Source organism: Corvus brachyrhynchos, unplaced genomic scaffold, assembly GCF_000691975.1.
Source record: "Corvus brachyrhynchos isolate BGI_N302 unplaced genomic scaffold, ASM69197v1 scaffold32, whole genome shotgun sequence".
NCBI lineage: Eukaryota > Metazoa > Chordata > Aves > Passeriformes > Corvidae > Corvus > Corvus brachyrhynchos.
In genome coordinates, this window is record NW_008237919.1 from 8,741,977 (window position 1) to 8,761,364 (window position 19,388).

Sequence of the window (19,388 nt, forward strand, 5' to 3'; positions counted from 1 at the left end):
AATGGCCTGGATTCTGACTGGAATGTCCCCTATGGTTTTAGCGTCAGTTGGATTTTGTTTTCCTACCATACTATCTGTATTAACTCTTCAGTTTTAGGCCTCCTGTGGTATAAAACAATTTTGGAATACCTGTTGCTGCATTTTGTAATGGCAGACATGCAGGGCATTAAGCAAATAGGACATCAGTGGGAATGAAAAATAGCTTTCTCACACCAGCATTACTGTATTTAGAGTTTTTATTGAGCAGGATATTGCAGTAGATACTGGTCTGGTTGTCTTTTCGAACAATATATTGATATATATACCAAGGCTAGATTGTGAATGCTCCTTAGAATGGCCAGTTATTTTGTCATGACTTTGTACAATGGAGACAGCGTTCTCAATTTAAAGCTGTGAATACTATGTTACTTTTTAAATAGTGCAGTTTTTTTCATATCAGTCATGACCATTGAGGGACAAGCTCTTCCACACTTGTAGTTATTTGTACCACCATAAAATTGTGGCATACTAAAATTCAGTGAAATCTGCCTGGATCTCAATATTTTTAGAGTAGGAACTCCTTTATCTGCCTTTGAGATGCAGAAGAAAAAAAAAATCATCCTCAGATTTCAATAGTTTATGTGTATGTGTTGACTTTTTGTTCCAGAAGTGGACATGAATGTTTTTTTAGTTTACCTGTCTGTTCTTGGGGAATGCAAATTTTTAATGTGGTCAGCTACTACAACCTCTACTTTTCTTCCTTTTCTTTTTTCTTACTTTCTATTCTTAACTGGCTCAAGACCCTTGCAGCCACCATCATAGTCTCCTGTCCTGCTCTAAACTTGCTTATGTTTTACCTTTGGATACCTCAAGTGACTCTATGATTTTCTCTGCATAATTTTTGCATTTTTTCTTTTGTATAACGTACCAGAGTTGTCACAAGCATTTCACACCAGTTTTTTTCTCCTATCTTGTATTTTTTTCTGTAGTGTCTGTATGTAAGGAGATGACTTGCTGTAATGGGTCACATTATTCTCTTCTGCTGCAATTAGATTTTCATACAATGGCCACATCTCATACTTTTATACAAGCTTCTCCAGACCACCATGCCTTGTCTTCCCCTTTACATAAGGAACTAAGTGTTTTAAGAAGAATAGACAAACTATTCAAGACTTTTCACGGCCATTGCCATGTAACAGAAACAACTCATATGATTTATTCAGTAGTTAGCATTTCCTGTCTTCGAAAATAAGACAACATGACCTCTACCTCACAAATATATTGTAACTATAAAACCCATTAATAATTTTAATTAGACTTATATATATATATATATATTCACACTTACTTGTATACAGGGGGTGAAATACTGACCATTTGATTTAGCTGTAGTTCCTGTGCCCCCAGATATCTGAGGCAGCTGTCTTCAGGAAATTAGAGGTAATAACTGAAGTGTGGCATGTTTGGGAGAAGGAAAAATTTGTGCAGATGAGAGTGGTGACACTACAGTATAAACGTGTCTTTGATATATTTTAGCTGGAATATGTAACTTTTTTAAGAGTAGTTTGTGGAGTAAAAAATGATAAATAAGGATTGTTATGGTAGCAGGTAGTTTTTGCAACAGACTGTCTCTACTTGTATAGATGCTGTTGCTGTGTCAGCTACAATTTCTGTTGGATTTGTAACTCAGCAGTTCTTTATGTGCTTTTAAGGTAAAAGATGGAGAAAAGTGGCAATGGGCCTGCTGTTCCAGCCTAGTGATGTTTTCATTGCATGCTTTTCAGCAGCGAATCATGTAGACATATTTTCTTTGTACAAATAACTTCCATTGTTTACCTATGCATGTAGGTGATGAATATTTGGCCATGTGATATCTAGCTATGTACAGGCTTTTCTAGTCATGTGGACTCAAAGATAATGATAATAGAATGTCTGACTTGTTCTCAGTTTGTTATAACTATGTTCACACTGTCACGACTTTCAGATGTATTTCCTCTCTTGTTCCTAGGTACTTGTATTCTGAATAAGTTCTGTTGCAGTGGCTCTAAGTAAAATAATAATGCAAGTAGAATTATTCATGGTGCTAGCTTAAATGTGTTAATTTTTAAAAATATTTTTTGCAGGTCTGTACTCAGGGTTTGTACCCTTTTGGTTACTGTCTTATTTAGTGACTCATTTACTCTTTTACTTAATGACTTAAAGGTGTTTTTCTTGAGTTGCAATAAATATTGAAGGATTGTATTTGGGGTCTGTTTGTACTTAACATTCATTTGGAATCTTATTATTGTTTTTAAAAACAGTGGTATTGCTACACACTTGTGATGTTTTCAATTTTTTAGTTTGGAAATGCTGGACAAAGTAGAGCCACCTACAATCCCTGAAGGCTATGCAATGTCAGTGGCATTTCACTGTTTGCTGGATCTTGTCCGTGGTATCACTACCATGATTGAAGGAGAGTTGGGAGAGGCAGAAACCGTCATTCAAACCACAACAGAGGCAACCTCGTTACCAGCACAGTCTTCAGAGCAAGAATTGCAGTCTGTTTCTGACCAATCAGAGAAGGAACTAGGTATCTGAAAATGCAAACACTATATGAAATACAATTTTATAGAAAGCAGATTTTAAAATTTCATGCTTTTTTGCTTAAATTTATTGATTCTTATTTATATATAAAAACTTTCAATGAAGTGTTGGGGTTTTTTTAATGGAACAGCAGTTCCATTAAAAAAATACTTGACTTGATGTTCTGCTTTTGGCTTAACACTGAGATCTAAGGTCACAAGAGACAATCTGACTGACAAAAATGGAGTTATGACCACATTAAAGAAAAATCTATTTCTAGTAACAAGATAAAAAGAATGTTTTAATGGAGAGATTTTAAGTAAAATTGCAGTATATAGAGGACTTCTTTAAAAGCAGAACTGATGTGAACTGAGGATTCTCTTTGTGGAACATACGACGAGTCTGTATAGCGGTGTGTATGTACAGAAAGACTTGTGTTTGAACAGTGAGTCGGGCTCGTGCCTCCGGAAGCCAAGACTCTGCAGCTGAAGTTTGAGCCGAGGCACCGGGACTGCCGAAAGGAGAGGAGGGGGAAGCAGAGGGCTTTGCCCTGGGCGCTGCCTTGGGAACCGGGAGCTCTCCGTGGTGCTGTGGAGCGCTGGCTCCACCCAGGGGCTTGGCGTGGCCCGGTGGAGAAAGGGAGGCGTGCAAATGGGCTGGGCCGTTTGCTAGAATTAATTACAGAATTGTAATTAAATCTGTAATTATTAAATTACAGAAACAAAAAAGTTATGGAGAATTATAGATACCACGGGAGAGTATTTTTTACTTCACTGCAAAATTTCAGTGAGTTTCTTGTCCCACGTTTTTGCATTTCTGAATGTTTATTTTTATAGACAAAGATGAAAAATGGCCATATATACACCACGGTAAGATGGATTTTGGTGGGTTTTTTGGCGCTATTTAGAAAAAGCGTTGTACTAGTGACTTTTTTTTACCTCAGAAAATGTTACTTTATAATGCAAGCTGTTTAAATAATACTGGTGTGAGTGTGTTTCTTTATGCACATATATCTGGCAGTGTAAACATAAATACAAAAACACACTTTAAAAGATGCAGTAGCAAGCATTTTGTTTGTGATACTACTGTGTTTCTGCTATAAAAAAGTTTATATATTTCTTTTAAGTTAGCAGAGCTGTCTGGGAAGAGATGGTGAACGCTTGTTGGTGTGGTCTTCTGGCTGCTCTATCCCTCCTACTTGATGCAAGGTATCTGGTCTTTCATGTCTCTTGATTTTTCTAAGTGGATATTCCAAGCTATATTTCAAACTGGCTTTTGATACCAGTCGAATTGACAATTGTCAGTGTAAGTGCTGTTCATGGCATCTGAGCAGTCAGGTTTGTGGCTTAGACTGAATGAGTAAATGACACAGAAGTCTCCAGAAGTCCAACATCATCAACCTTTAATGTATTTCAGTATAGAACAATTAATTGCATTTTCAAAGTGTTGCATTGAAACGATTTAAATTATCTTTATTTCTTTTTACTTTGCCTGCGTGTTTCAACATATTGAAGTGATTCCATGTCCTGATTACTGCAGATAAGAGACTAAGTAATGTCTTGGTACTTGTTAGTACTATCTAATCTTTAAAGTGGGAAAGCTTTTTACTATATAATGACCGTGGTAAATTAACTGTCTCCTTCAAAGAGCCTTTTGTTATCAAACACCATTTCCTGAAATTAATTTTAAATATCTTCTCATAGTCTCATTTACCAAGTCACTGAGAAGTAAAGTCCAATTTTGTAGGAAGTAGTTGTAGTTTGTAGTTCTGAAGAATTTTGTTGATTGGTTATTCTTGTTCTTCAATATTTATAGTGTTAATGGGTTTAAAGTATACATTCTCATGGCTTCCAGTTTTGGTTAGCTGCCTGCTTCTGTGCTCTGTATTAATTCTTGCTGAACAATGTGTACTCTTTCAGCACTGATGAAGCTGCCACTGAAAATATTCTAAAAGCAGAATTGACCATGGCTGCACTTTGTGGAAGACTGGGTCTTGTAACATCAAGAGATGCCTTTATCACTGCCATTTGCAAAGGATCCTTGCCTCCTCACTATGCCCTTACTGTATTAAACAGCACAACTGCAGCTCTGTCCAGCAAATGTAAATATATAAATTTTTCTTAATTGTGTTTTTTTTTGTATCATCCTCTAAACACAAATTTTTTCAGGATGTGATTCCAAAGACATGCAGCTGTAGTATTTGGCTATATTAAAGTAAGTTAGAATCCTCAGACAGCACCTACATCACCTGCTTTCCAGAACTGGTTAGTCTTGCAGCATTTGCTGAGTATCATTCTGATCAACCTAAAACTTCCTGAATGCTTAGCATATGTCAGAAATTCAAATTTTAAGGAGATCTGTCTACCATTGTAAAGATCTGTTAGGATGTGTAATTAAGGCATTCAAAATCTGAAAAGGTCTCTGGGCAACTTGGATTCTAAAGCTTTGGCTAGAACATCCTGCATTTGTGATGTACTACAGTCTTTTCCACAATTGTCTAGTGATGGTAATACTTACTGCTTAAGTAGAAGATCTAAGTTCTGGGCTCTATTCAGCCTACAAAAAGCTGAATTGATGTGTCCCACATCTTGAGAGAATGTTGTAATTCATAGTATTTGCCAGTTGAGGATGTACTCTAACTTTGAAAGTGAATTGCTACTTACTAAGAAAGGCAACTACCTGAAAAATAGACAGATGAATCTAACATTAGATCTCCTAATATAAAACAAAAATATCTTACTCTGGGAACAAGGACCAGCACCCTTAATTCAGTCCAGTGTACCAGCTAAGTGTATTATTAGATTGTAAGTCTGTGAAGGAGTGTGCACGACTGAGCTACACAAATATCTATAGAAACAAAGCAGGGAACCTCAGTTATTTTATATCACTTGCTCTTCTTTTTACAAGTGAGTTATAAAATTGGTGTCCTGAAGTCTCATATTGGAAAAATATCATGATACAGCATTGATGACACCTTCATTTTCTGAGTGCACTACTACAATGGTAGCACACAATGATACCATTTACACACAATTACTACCAAAATCTGAGTTGAGACAGTCTTGTGCTCAGATCTTAAGCATAAATATTTCAGTCTTGACATAAAATATATGAATGTATTGCAAGCAATACCTAATAGAGTAATTGCTGGATCTTTAACTCTCTAGGGCAATGGCATAGTAATCTAAATATGACTAAAGGTCTCAAAGTGAGGTACGTTAAAGCTAATACTGTAAAAAAAATTCTCTAGAGTGTATTTGCCAGAAGATGGTTCTTACTACAAGTAAATATTGGATTTTAAATTTAGATTTTTTTTTTTTCTTTTCAATTTTCCTCCAGCATATTCCATTCAGGGACAGAATGTTCAAATGATTAGTCCTTCAAGCGAGTCTCACCAGCAGGTTGTCGCAGTGGGGCAACCCTTAGCTCTTCAGCCACAGGGAACAGTTATGGTAAGTACAGTTTGTAAGTGATCTTACTTTGCTTAACTACTTCTTCCTGCATCTTAGTGTGTCTCAAAAACAGGCTACAGATAAACAGCATTCTTACAAATAATGGCCATCTTAACTAATTGTCCTAAGGTTTTAATTTGGAACAGCACCGGACAGTAAAGTTCTCTAATAGCAAAGAAGTCTTAGTCTTGTTTTTTTCTGACTTTTAGCTCGGAAGTTCCCATCCATTCCATTTGGAAAACTCTAGATCTCAGCTGTGTTATGTGCCTGTGTGTGAAGGTTCACTTAAGATAAACTGATTTTGTGGAGATAATGCAATTAAGCTGGAGTACTTGAACTTGCGTTTTTGATAATAACGTGAAACTGAGAGGAGAGGGCAGTGATCAAATCATAGAATCATAGAATGGTTTGGGTTGGAAAAGGGACCTTAAAGATCATCTAGTTCCAAACCCCTGGTGATGTGCAGGCACACCGTCCACTAGACTGGCTTGCTCAGAGCCCCATCCAGCCTGGCCTTGAACACTCCCAGGGGTGCGGCATCTACAACTTCCCTGGGCAGCCTGTTCCAGTGCCTCACCAGCCTCACAGTAAAGAATTCTTTCCTAATACCAAGACCTATTTTCTTTCAGTTTGAACCCATTCCTTCTTGTCTTGTCACTACGTGCTCTTGTAAATAGCCTTGCCCCATTCGTCCTTGAAGTTCCCTTCAGGTACTGGAAGGCTGCAATTCAGTCATCCCTATGCCTTTTCTTTTCCAGGCTGAACAATCCCAATTCTCTCAGCCTTTCCTTATAGGAGGGGTGTTCCACCCCTCTAAACATCCTGGTGGCCCTCCAACAGATCAATGTCCTTCCTGTGTTGGGGACCTCAGAGCTGGATGCAGCACTCAAGTACTCATCTACAGCCCCACCAAGATAAGACTGAGAGAAGGAGGAGAGATACTGAACTACTTCTCTAAAAAAATATATTTCACTAGTGCAAACAAAGTGCAATCTTGAAGCACTTCAGTAAAAATTGGAAGTTTGCTAGAAACACTATCATTGTGGAATGATAAAAATTGTGTGGCTATTTGGTTGTTGTTGGTTTTTTTTTTCATAGTTGACATCAAAAAACATCCAGTGTATGAGGACATTACTCAACTTAGCTCACTTCCATGGAGCTGTTCTTGGTACATCGTGGCAACTTGTCCTGGCTACTCTTCAGGTATCACAGGAAATATTTATGCCTTGCTGTTATGCCTTGGTGTTTTGCTGTGATTGGGTTTTCAGTTGCTCAGTGAGCAATAGAAGCAGCTTTGATTCTTCTCATGGTGTACTGTGAATTGCCTTGAATAAGTACTGTAGCGTTTCTCTTGAGTTCTGTTTGGCTGGAAGGTTGGTGGCTAGCTTGAGTATAATGCTAATTTCTTCTCTGCCTGAAAAGGTTTTTCTGCTGAAAATGATCTTTTTGTGTTTTTCAGCATCTTGTGTGGATTCTGGGACTGAAGCCTAGTGTTGGGGGTGCATTAAAACCTGGAAGAGCTGTGGAAGGGCCCAGCACAGTAAGCGTGATTGTTTTTCACTTAATGATTATGCAGTATTTTCTATTGCAATCTGTAAGACATATTTCTGTCTTTTTTTCAAGGTTCTGACTACAGCAGTTATGACTGATCTGCCATCTATATCCAGCATGATTTCAAAGCTTTTTGAAAACTCACAGTAAGAAACCTTGTCTTATAAGTAAAATAATGTCTGTATATCAAACTCAACAGTGTTTTGATAGCAGTTATTTTTCAGGTACCTTGACGATGTGTCTTTACATCACCTAATAAATGCCCTTTGCTCCTTGTCTCTGGAAGCCATGGATATGGCCTATGGAAACAATAAGGTATAAAAAGACTTGTTTATTTTCTTTTTAGATGTTTTTGTGAAACAGGCAGAAGACTTATACATTTATTCTTTAAGATAACTATTTCTAATACTAAAAACAGTAATACCTTTGATGCTCTAGATTAAAAAATTAATTGTGAGCCAGAGAATGTCTTGTTTTCAATGGTTCATACAGCTACTAAATTCTCTGAACATCCTCATTGTGTTCCTGTGCTTTTTGTTAATTAAGGAATGTCATGTGTTTCCATTAATAAGATTGTGGGTGGATGAAACTTTTAAAAACCCTTATAATTTCAGAGGTTAGGGATGCTGAGTAGCACAGTATGTTCTGTGAGATGCTCATTTTCATTTCAATTTTCTCATACAATATACTTCAGAGAAAGCCTGAAAATTAGATATTAAAAAACCTGATAAGTCATATTTACTTGGGAAAACCATAATATTAATGTTAGCTTCAGTAAACAACCTTTAGCCCAGAAAGGTTAAAAACCCTGTGATTGGGTAAGATTGAATATATATTCTTCTAGTCATAATTAATCCCAGAGGAGAGTTTCTGAAAGTTTGTCCTTAATCTGTTACACTACAGAAAACGAAGGCAGAAAACACATTTTACAATATTTTACTATTACAGCAACAGATAGTGAACTAAAAAAAACAAAGTTAGTGTTTAAAATCAGTTGAAAATTAGAAAAAGAAATCAGCAGAAATGGGAAGAGAGAGTAATTTCAGTGCAACAGTCATTTTGACTATATGTTGATTTAAAAAAAACGTGAAATTGAAAGAAGCTTACCAGAAATATTTGAATATGTATTTGATGAATAAGAAATTTATCACATTCCTCCAGAGCATTTATGAAGCAAATGAAAGATGAAGAATTAGGGTATTATGAAATGAAATATTCCAGATTGTTTGTTCACATATAATTTTAACTTGAAAAGTTGCAATGGGGGAAAAGGCTGTTCTGCTAGTTAAACATGTTATAACACTGGTTGGAGGGAGGACTGTGCAAACGCGAGTTTTGCCAGGACCGTCAGTGCTCCGGTTTCTGTCAGGCTGCTGCCCCTGTGTGGCTTCTCCTGCGGCACTGCGCTTGCTGCGGGAGCGTCCCAGCCTTCGCGGCCTGTGGGACGAGCTGCACCTTAATTTAGAAATTATCCCCTAGCAAAATGCTCTCGCCTTGCCTCAGTTACCTCAAAGTCATGCCTTCAAATTCTATTTTATTAAGGAACCATCACTTTTTGCTGTTGCTAAATTACTGGAAACGGGACTAGTTAACATGCGCAGGATTGAGATTCTTTGGAGACCTCTGACCGGTCATCTTCTGGAGGTAACTAATGGCTTTTATCATACAGACCATCAATTTGGTCTGTATTAATGAAGATCTTGTGGAAATACGTTTTCAACGTTTAATTTAAAATAAAAAATTCTAAGTTGTAATTATATATTTTTGGTTTAGGTGCTTTATTTTTGCAACTCGAATGCATTATGATTTGAATTTAAAAGTGAATTTAATATTTAGTTTACAGTGTTTTAATATCTCTTGCTAACTTTGTCTTTATGGTGCCATCAGTCTTTATATGTTTTTGACACAGCAATGTTTAAAAAGATCAAGTAATTGTACTTCATATAATTGTTGTAATTAAGGTAGCACAAGCACGTTTTACTGTTTCACCCAGTACAAATATTTAGGAAGATTCTGAGATAGATTGAAGCCAAGAGATTAACTGAGAAAGAGTTGAATTTTTTTTTTTTTTTTAAATATTTAAGCTAACATTTGAATGCTTTCTTTAGGAGAATACTGTTCAAATATAAAAATATGTCATAATCCTATTTCAATTGCTTTAGTATTTTAACTTCAACGCAAAAAATATACTTCATCAAGGAAAAAATCATATGTTTTGAATTGAAAACTAAAAACAGGTGATTGAATGTAATTGTAGTTTTAATTCTCTACACAAGTATATAGGAGAGTAAAATGTAAGAACAGGGTTTAAGAGTGGGTAAAGGAAAAGGCTTTTCTTCCTCATATTTCAGAATGTATCAGACACTTCCTTAGCACCAGTGCATTATTTCAACTAGTATCAAGGGTTGGCCATCTCTATTTATAGAAGCCACATATTGCTTTATCTGGGAGAAAAAATTTGGATACTTCTGGGTTTAAAGTCGTAAAGTACAGGCATCTCTTTCTCTTGTCTATTTTTTGCCCTACAAGACAATAAGGTTCACCATCCACATCTTGAGATATCTAGGGAGCAGTCTGTTTCAGTCTGTTACCTGGGCATTGCAGATAATATGCCACTGTTTTGTAGGAAATAGAGTCTTTCATTTTCTTTCAAAGTACTGCCTTATTTCCTTTTAAACCTAAGTTGCTGAGGTACAATAAGGAAGGAGGAAACATCAGCTATAATTCAATTAAACACAGCCTGTGGAAATAACTCGTTCCCTGGTTCTGGAACTGGTTATCTGGACAGAATCAGAGCATGAAGTACTTAAAATTCTTTATTTTATGTAAAGTTTTAAAAATGTAAGTAAATCAGGAGAGTGGGTATTTACTGTCTGCATTTTTAAAAATTAAGCTAGCTCTTCTACATTGTCCTCCTTTTCAGTTTGGCTAGTGGTTGATAAGAGAAAGGTCCACCAGTAAAAGCCTTATGATCCTGCCTTGGACTTGACTCTGGGTTCTCACGCCATCAGAGCTAGGGCTGGAAGGGTGGGTGGGAATAACTGTGTAGAGGTCAATGAAACTGTACACTTCCCATATTAGTTTGAGGGGAATGTGTACAGCACAGTTCATACTAGCTATCTATGAAATGAATATGCACAATGTTTGTAATTTTTATGTTCTAAAGAAAAGCAATTAGCAAAAGTGTTAAGCTTAGAGAATTTAGAGACAAAGAGAAGTGAAGGTATGCATTTGAAACTCAAGTTTAAAGATGCTCCCTATTGCTTTGTCAAGTTTTAAAAATAATGGAGTGTAAGGCTTATTTTACTTTCAATATGTAGTTACTTTTTGTCTTGGAGAGTGTAGAAGACACTTTCTGGCTACTGTCATGTTCCTCACTTGATTACGTTAAGCAGTATGAGAAACTTCCAGTTTTGTAGTAGCTTTAGGTTAAGTTAAACCTGAGAGACTCAGGCATTTATTGAAGGGTTGTTTGGTGCTTTTTAATCAATCATTTTCAGAATTAGCAGTTAGTTTATTAATTTTGGAAAATTTATTGACTTGAATTATATATGTAACTTTCATTATGTTTCCTTCTGTGTCTTTCACTGCTTCCTATTGCTTCCTTATTCAGAAGGTATGTCTATCCAAATGATAAATTTCTTTTTTCATTATGAAACCAAATTTTATCATTAGAGTTCTGTTGTATTATTCTTAGACTATTGTATGTACATTCTAATATAATTACAATACCAATTTTTAATATCTTAGATATGTTGAAATCTTGGTTAAATAAAAGTGACTTTAAACAAAACATTGCTGTGTTTTCAGGTCTGTCAGCATCCCAACTCCAGAATGAGAGAATGGGGAGCAGAAGCTTTAACTTCTCTCATTAAAGCAGGACTGACATTCAGACATGATCCTCCATTATCTCAAAATCAGGTAAAGTAAGTTTAAGAGCAGATGCTTTTCTCCTTCATTGATAAAGCAACTTTACTATTTGAGTTTATAAGGTCTATAGCTGTAACATTCAGATGTAACTATTGAGAAACACCACATGCATTCTAATAAAGTATCCTCCTTCATTTTTCAAATACCTAACAACGAGTGGTGCTTGCATATTATGTCCATTTCTTAGAAAAAATTATGGGTCACCCTTAAGAGTGCAAACCAGAATGTTTAGAAGTATATATGTGATGCTATGGCAGGTAAAAAATGTGTTGCCTAACCTTCTAAATTACAGCTGTTCAATTAATGATAAATAAAACACTTTTAATATTTTTATTGAGGCTCATTGGATAGTTTTTCCAAGGTCTCTTGAGTAGGGAGCTGAGTGTAGCCCTGTTGAGTGAGCATAAAGTTGCATGACACTTTTTATGCAACTGTAACAGCATCTGTGGCTACTTCCTGAGGAACCTGGAGAGCAGGAGCCAGGAAAGTAGATTTTCTGCAGAGATCCTTTATGTTCTGAATTTGAGCATTAGTGAGTGAACTACTGAATTAGTTCAATGAATCTTTAATTTGTACTGTATGTTTTCACTTCACATAAAAATACTTAAGAATCAGTTAAATGTTAGCATCCTTAATATGCTTTACTGTTTACTTTTAGAGACTGCAGTTGCTTTTATTGAATCCACTAAAGGAGCTGTCAAACATTAGTCATCCTGACATCAGGATCAAGCAGTTGGAGTGTGTGCTGCAGATTTTACAGAGTCAGGGTGACAGCTTAGGACCTGGTTGGCCATTGGTGCTTGGAGTCATGGGGGCAATCCAAAGTGATCAGGGGTAAGTGGTAGAAATAAAACATTAAACTCATGTAAGATAACAGTAGAAACAATTCTGCTTGTATTTTTGTACTTTAATAGCCACTTCAATAATCATAGTTTCATTGTAATTTTTGGCTTGTGAAAAATTTTACTCAACAAAAATACACTTTTTAATTCTTCCTGAAGCAACTTTATTTTACTGAATTAATCTTCCAAAAGACCAGAATATTATTCCACTCTGTGTTCTCCTGTGGCCAGTATGCAGTATACACTGAGGAGTACTCAGTGCGCCATTTCATTTGATCTTGACCATCTGGTGGACACACTGGTGCTTGCCAATAATTCTGTGTGAATCAGCTGTTGCTCAGAGTATCTATTGTTTCTTTTTCTTCTTAAATCTTCCAGTAGTCTCTAGTGTGTATCTTCTGATTGCTCTCTTTTTCTTGAAGCCTTCCTACCTAAATGGTTGCTGTAGCAGAAGGATGGAAGATTATTTACTGGCTGTGGGTGAATCCCTTGACTAACAAAATTGACTCTGTTGCCAGCAGAGATGGACTTGTTCTCTGCCCACAAAGGAAAGTGGGAGATGAACTTGCAAGGAGTTTTTTTGAAATGAGCAGTGAATTGAACATCTGACTTTGCAACTGTAAGCACAAAGAATTATACCCACACACTCAAACCAGATTTATTATTTTTTTAGGTGCTAGTCAAGACTAGCAGCAGGATAGGTCATCATATAACTCTAGTGTCAGTAGAATTCTCCTTGGCATATCTCTCATTTTGTCCCACCTTAACTTTAGTCTTCTGGCCATATAAAAACCTCCTAAAGCCCCTTCAAATGCTTGAAGGATTTTGCTCTTGGACCAGCATTGTTTGCTCTGGTGGTAGTACATACCAAAATTCCCTAGGATTTTGGCACTTGGTTGTGAGCATCCTCTTTTTGGTAACTAAGCTTGCTTTATTTGTTGTTTCCACACTTGGTGCAATGTGTTCCTGCATGCCTTTTGATTTTCATTGTTGTTAGTAATGGATGAGAACCAACACAAATTCCTTCCCAAGACAGTCTTCAGATCCCATTAAATCTCAAACCCATATCTCACTGGCCGATACCTCAAGCTGTTACTAACATCTTGTGTTATATCGTAGTCTCCTGCTACAAAGCATATGGCATAATCTACTTCAACTACATAGCACTGTTTATCCACATCATATTAACTACAGTAGGAAAAAATTAAGCATGCTTCCTTTTCCTCAAGAAAGAACTTAATTTCTTACCTAAGTTACAGTTGTGAGCACAAGATGCAGATACTGTTATCGTACTTTAAATATTAACTTACTGACCACAAGACTTCCTTCACAAGTGTCTTCCCTCTGCTCAGTGAACATCCTGGATTCCAGGACAGAAATCTATTTACCTTCCTGGAGAACTACTTTCCAGGCTGTTACAAATACAGAAAATGCTGTTTTGAAAGCCATTGATACTTTGGTCACTTCTGGGTTGTACAGTACTAGCCTGCCAAACAAAAGGAAGCCTGTCTTTGAAGACTTTTTCAATGGAAAGCCTCTGTTTATTTTAAGCATGGATAAAGCCCTATACAATCTTAAGATTTTTCACTAAGCTTAAGTTTCTTCCGTTTATAGTTACCATTTGTGGTCACCTATAACACCAACAGTTCTACAATTTGAAGAGTTTTATTGCTGTTGCTACTTGCATGAGGGGCTTCAAAACCTTTCTTCAAACACATAGTAGTGTGGGACATTAGTTGGAAAAACTGTTTTGAATTTGTTCTTGTAACCTTGCATTTGAAGTTTAGAAAGAGAGGTTACTTTCCCATTAACTAAATACTTCGAAGTGAGTAGTGGAATTGTACTATGATTTCCTGCTTCTTTCCCTTTTCTCTTAAGAGTCCTTGAAGTTACATACCTTTGAAACTTTGTAGTGGAGGCGGAACTGCAGCAGTTTTGGGTCTGTTTCACTTTGTAGACTCCTGTAATGAGTATGGGGGAAAGTATTGTGTGAGCAGATCCTGCATTGGTATAGTAATGATAAATACTTTGATCTTACATGGTAGGATGGATGTTTCTCTGCAGTATGCATCATATTAGAGAATTATTAGTTATACCATTACTGTCCATGTGAAGTTTCTTGTGTCTTCCTCTGGTTTCTGTATTATATTGGCTCTTATAATACAGTGGAAATGAGCTACCTCTGATTTTGATCTTGAATTAATCAGAAAAAAACCCTGCATTTGTAATTCTGAAATAGGTAACTGACATATCTATAGTCTGAAATTCTCTTCTGGGATATATATCCTGAAGGACATCAAGTTTCTGTATTACAAAGATTTGAAATTATTTATGTTATACATTAAACACTGAAAAAACCCTGCAGTGAAATTTAAATGCAGCTTCCCTATTTTGTGTTATCTGCACTCTACCACTCCTTTTGATTCATTCATTTTGTCTATCACTAAACAAGATTTTAGTCGTAAATGGCCTTGCTGCTTCTGAGAACTCCTTCTTTCAAACCTTTTTTGTACTATATTTTTATGTTTCTATTAAGAATCTAATTCTGAAGGCAAAGTAATGATTAAGGATCTATTTAATGGCAGATATTTTGAAAAGTTTTTTGTCTGATCTAATGTAGTATTGAAGCAAGTAAGACTACCGTTATGTTAGCATGCATCTTTCCTAATAAATAAAAACACGTTTTGCCCACCTCTTTGGCATATTTGAAGTAATTTGTAACTGCTGATACAAGAAATTCTTCAGAACAGCTTACTCTTTGGAAGATTATCATGCTTAAATTAAGCTTTATTTTGTCCATTGTGGCTTTTTTATAGTGTTCTGGCTAACACATTTGAACTAACAAGTTTTAGAACTCTTAAGACAGAGAAGCTGACTTCATTATATAAAATTAGCTAAGGACCACTGGAAAGTCTAAACTTCAAGTCCACTAGGTAGTTAACATGGAGTAAAATACTTCATTAGAATTTCAAGCTTCAACTTAAAGTTATATCCCAAAAAACCCATTTAAAATGGTGTAAATTGTTCTCAAAAACATTACATTAATTTTTTTCTTTTTGTATTTAATAATACTGTCTCCTGTATTGTATTCAAAACATTTCTGTGCTCTTGAAGAAATGTGAAATGAATGTGTGTGTCTGCTTTGTTGTTATTTTGTTTTTTTAAGAGAGTCCTTAATACGGACTGCATTCCAGTGTCTTCAGCTGGTTGTGACAGACTTCCTTCCTACAATGCCATGTACTTGTCTGCAGATAGTTGTTGAAGTTGCAGGAAGCTTTGGACTTCACAATCAAGAGCTAAATATTAGCTTAACTTCCATTGGTTTGCTGGTGAGTTTTTTATTAACCTACAGTGATGCTGCTTCTGGCTTTCATTTTTTTCTTTTCTTTTTTTAATGAAAACTTATCTGTAGTCAGTTATACAAATGAAAGCCACAACCTAGCTTTTGGGTACTTACTGAACTCCCATGCTGTCATTTGGAATCATAGGTAAATTGAGAGAGCACAACTTACTTTTAATCTGCATGATTCCAGGCTTAGTAAAAGAAATAGAATTGCACTGTAACCATATTCATCAGTATCTTATTTTTAATATGTGTTTTTTGTGCCCCCTATAACTGGGGCCTAAAATCTGAAAGAAGAGTAATTTTTGGGCCTCGCAATATTTATGTGCTGATCTCACTTCAGTATAGGGAAATTAATATCTTGATTTACTTTGCAAAATGCTTTCTGAAAATGAGGCAATTTATTTCATGATCACTAAGAGCATTACCCTATTTTTATTGTACAACACCATATGTCTTATTTATTTTGTAGTGGAATATTTCAGATTATTTTTTCCAAAGAGGTGAAATAATTGAAAAGGAGCTAAACAAAGAAGAAGCAGTGTTGCAAAAACAGGCAGAAGAAAAGGGAGTGATGCTGAACAGACCTTTTCATCCTGCATCACCATTTGACTGTCTTTGGTTATGCCTGTATGCCAAACTTGGAGAACTGTGTGTGGATCCCCGACCTGCAGTTAGAAAGAGCGCTGGGCAGACGTTGTTTTCTACTATTGGTGCTCATGGAACTTTACTGCAGCATTCAACGTGGCACACAGTAATATGGAAGGTATGATGTATAAGCTTCCATTGAAGGTTTTGTAAAGAGTATTCATGTTTTAATAACCATTGACCATTCACCATTTAATAACTATTATCACTTTTAAAATACAAGCCACTTTTAAAATATAATTTTAATATCCTAATTATTTATTTTTTACTCAGAAGTTTGATAGAAAGATGGTTTCCTTCCTACAAGAATGAATGACTTACATTTTTTGAGAGAAAATGGAGATGTTTGAGGGTCATGTGATTGGGCTGATAGGGCATTAGATGGAGCCTTGCTTTGCATTCTGTTTTGAATCTTTCAAGAGGGTCTGTCAAATGCTGTGTTCTAAGTCACAGTGATGTTTGTTGTGCTTTATGGAAACTTTAGGCTATATTTGAGCCTGCCTGTTGTAGCTGGGAAGTGTCTGAGACCCACTGGCATTAGCGTTCTCTTGGTGCTGACACTGTTCTCGGTGGGTTTGATTGTGTTATTTCCAGCCCTTCTCAAGTGATCATGGGTTGACTGATTGTTAATCTTGGCTGCTGCAGAGACTATTTTAGAGCAAGGGAATTTTCAGTGACACAGTGACTGAAAGGATAATGAAAGAATTACTATTTTTTGTTGGTTTACTATGAATACAGCTATGTTATTTGAAAAGTTGCATTTTTCCTCTTTTTTCCTGGCTATTACAGGTTTTATTTCACCTGTTGGATAGGGTTCGAGAATCTTCTACGACAGCTGACAAAGAGAAGATTGAATCAGGAGGAGGCAACATTCTCATTCATCATTCAAGAGATACAGCTGAGAAACAGTGGGCCGAGACATGGGTATTAACACTGGCTGGAGTTGCAAGAATATTTAACACTAGGAGATACTTACTGCAGCCTCTAGGTAAAATTTATAGACACAATGATAAACTTTCTGCTTTTGTGTGTTTTTTTCAGTTAAAGTACTGGGCAAGAATCTTAATCTTAGCTCAAAAATGGTTTTTGTTGTCTCACCTCAAATGTTATGAAAATTATGGAGTTATTAATTCATGTTCCTTAGAGCCAAAAATTGTAACTACGGATTTCCTCTTCTGTATCACAGTACTTGAGATTAAATCTCAGTAGTCACAATTCAGTCCCAATTCTGGGTGCTAAATAGCTTTAAATTATAGTAGACTGATAGCAATAATAATTTGTCTTTTCTTTGTTCTTGTCAGAACATGCTTTTCCTTTTGTCTTTCTAAGGGAATTCAACACTTGCCTGGAACTCTTCCATGGCATCAGTCAAATTTAACAGTACCCTTAGAATGTAAAGAGAACTGACCTGTAAAGTCAGTGGAGTATTGAACATTTACATTGTTCAGCTGTATATAGTAATATTTTACAATAGCTTAGTAATTTCTACAAGGAAAAAGTGTAAAAGGAATAGAGAATGTTTACAAAGAAAAGTCGTCATTAGATTAATGTAGCTTCGCCATCCCATAGTATACAATTAATATATATTAACTGGATATAAGTTGTGTTTTATTTAATTTTGGTCATTTGTGATACAGGTATCAACATATTAACAACTAGTAAGTGTATTAGTCATTTGCAGAAATGTGGTAGAATTTAAGCTATATTAAACTTGAGTTAAAACTGAATAAAAAAATTAGAACTACTTTAATTATTCAAACCCTTGTAATCAGTAATATAGAAAATTGAAGGTTAAGGCTAAATTTAATGAAAAACTCAAATGCCTCAAATGAAATCTTTCCACAGTACAATTATCAGAGCATTTTAAAACCAATTCTTTATTAAATACACTGCATGAGTATGGATTTGGCCCTTAATTCTTTATGTGTGTTTAACCCTTCTTGAAGTCAACAGACATCTGGTATGTAAAAGAACAAATCTGTTTCACTATACTGAATGAAGAAAACGTATTTTACTGGTGTGGGATGTGGTATGTGATTTTTTGCTAGCAAATTTAGCATGAACATAGGTATATTGTTTCATTCTTCATATTTATGTGTTTCTCTGTCACATTCATTTTTTCAGGTTATGGTTGAATTGATATAAAAGTCATTCAAATTGCCACCTAATCTCTTGAAATTTCTGTGTATTATGTAACAAGTACATGAGCAGCCTTTTAGAGAGGCAGGGTGGGTGGGAATGGGAATAGGAAGCAAGTTCCAAATTGATGTTTCTTCTCTCCTCTCTCTTTTTTTAAATAGGAGACTTTTCCCAAGCCTGGGATGTTCTTCTTGATCACATCCAATCAGCAGCACTTAGCAAAAATAATGAAGTTTCCTTGGCTGCTCTGAAAAGCTTCCAGGAGATCCTACAAATTGTTTCTCCTGTTCGAGACTCTGAGAAGCCTGAGACACCACCTGCCATCAATGTTTCTGTACCTTTGGTGGTAGGGACAACAACTGCCACTAGTCTTGGCCGATCATTCATGAGAACTGACTCCATAGGAGAAAGAATAGGAAGATACAATGGATCTGAACCTCCTGTAGTAACAGATGAGATTGAAGATTTGAATCTTTGGTGGGCGGCCTGGAACAGCTGGTACAGGATTGGTTCAGAAAGTACAAGGCCTCCAATTACTTGTGATAAATTGACTTTCATTCCCAGCCAGCCTTTCCTTACAGCTTTAATTCAAATATTCCCAGCTCTTTACCAACACATCAAAACTGGTTTCAGCATGGATGATCTCCAAAAGCTGGGTGTCATATTGCATGGTGCTGTTTCAGTTCCAATCAGTTCAGATGCTTCCCCTTTCATCCTTCCATCTTACACTGAAGCAATTTTGACAAGTTTACAGGAAGCGGTGCTTACAGCTTTAGATGTTTTACAAAAGGTAATAATGCAACTTTTAGTGTGTGAAAAGTAAACTACAGTGTGTCCTACTTCTTCTCTATAGAGCTACAGTGTGGTGATTTAAACACGATGTTTTAACTTATTTATAACTGCACAGTGTATTGTGTTTTAACAATCAGATCTCCATTCCTG

At 36.0% G+C, this 19,388-nt stretch overlaps 1 protein-coding gene across 5 annotated transcripts in view; it reads left to right on the forward strand.

Moving 5' to 3' along the window:
- The window catches only part of MON2 (MON2 homolog, regulator of endosome-to-Golgi trafficking), a 53,668-nt gene that overhangs the window by 13,919 nt on the left and 20,361 nt on the right, over window positions 1-19,388 (forward strand). For 3 of the 5 annotated variants that reach the window (XM_017733178.1, XM_017733179.1, XM_017733180.1), the window contains exons 11-26: window positions 2,319-2,548; window positions 3,668-3,749; window positions 4,461-4,642; window positions 5,881-5,993; window positions 7,092-7,196; window positions 7,453-7,533; window positions 7,617-7,690; window positions 7,769-7,859; window positions 9,087-9,188; window positions 11,158-11,160; window positions 11,355-11,465; window positions 12,133-12,308; window positions 15,483-15,645; window positions 16,132-16,425; window positions 17,097-17,295; window positions 18,608-19,236. In XM_017733178.1, coding sequence (XP_017588667.1) covers window positions 2,319-2,548; window positions 3,668-3,749; window positions 4,461-4,642; window positions 5,881-5,993; window positions 7,092-7,196; window positions 7,453-7,533; window positions 7,617-7,690; window positions 7,769-7,859; window positions 9,087-9,188; window positions 11,158-11,160; window positions 11,355-11,465; window positions 12,133-12,308; window positions 15,483-15,645; window positions 16,132-16,425; window positions 17,097-17,295; window positions 18,608-19,236 — 2,635 coding nt within the window. The remainder of the gene's footprint in view (window positions 1-2,318; window positions 2,549-3,667; window positions 3,750-4,460; window positions 4,643-5,880; window positions 5,994-7,091; window positions 7,197-7,452; window positions 7,534-7,616; window positions 7,691-7,768; window positions 7,860-9,086; window positions 9,189-11,157; window positions 11,161-11,354; window positions 11,466-12,132; window positions 12,309-15,482; window positions 15,646-16,131; window positions 16,426-17,096; window positions 17,296-18,607; window positions 19,237-19,388) is intronic. The other 2 variants (XM_008632782.2, XM_008632781.2) reach the window with 1 other exon arrangement.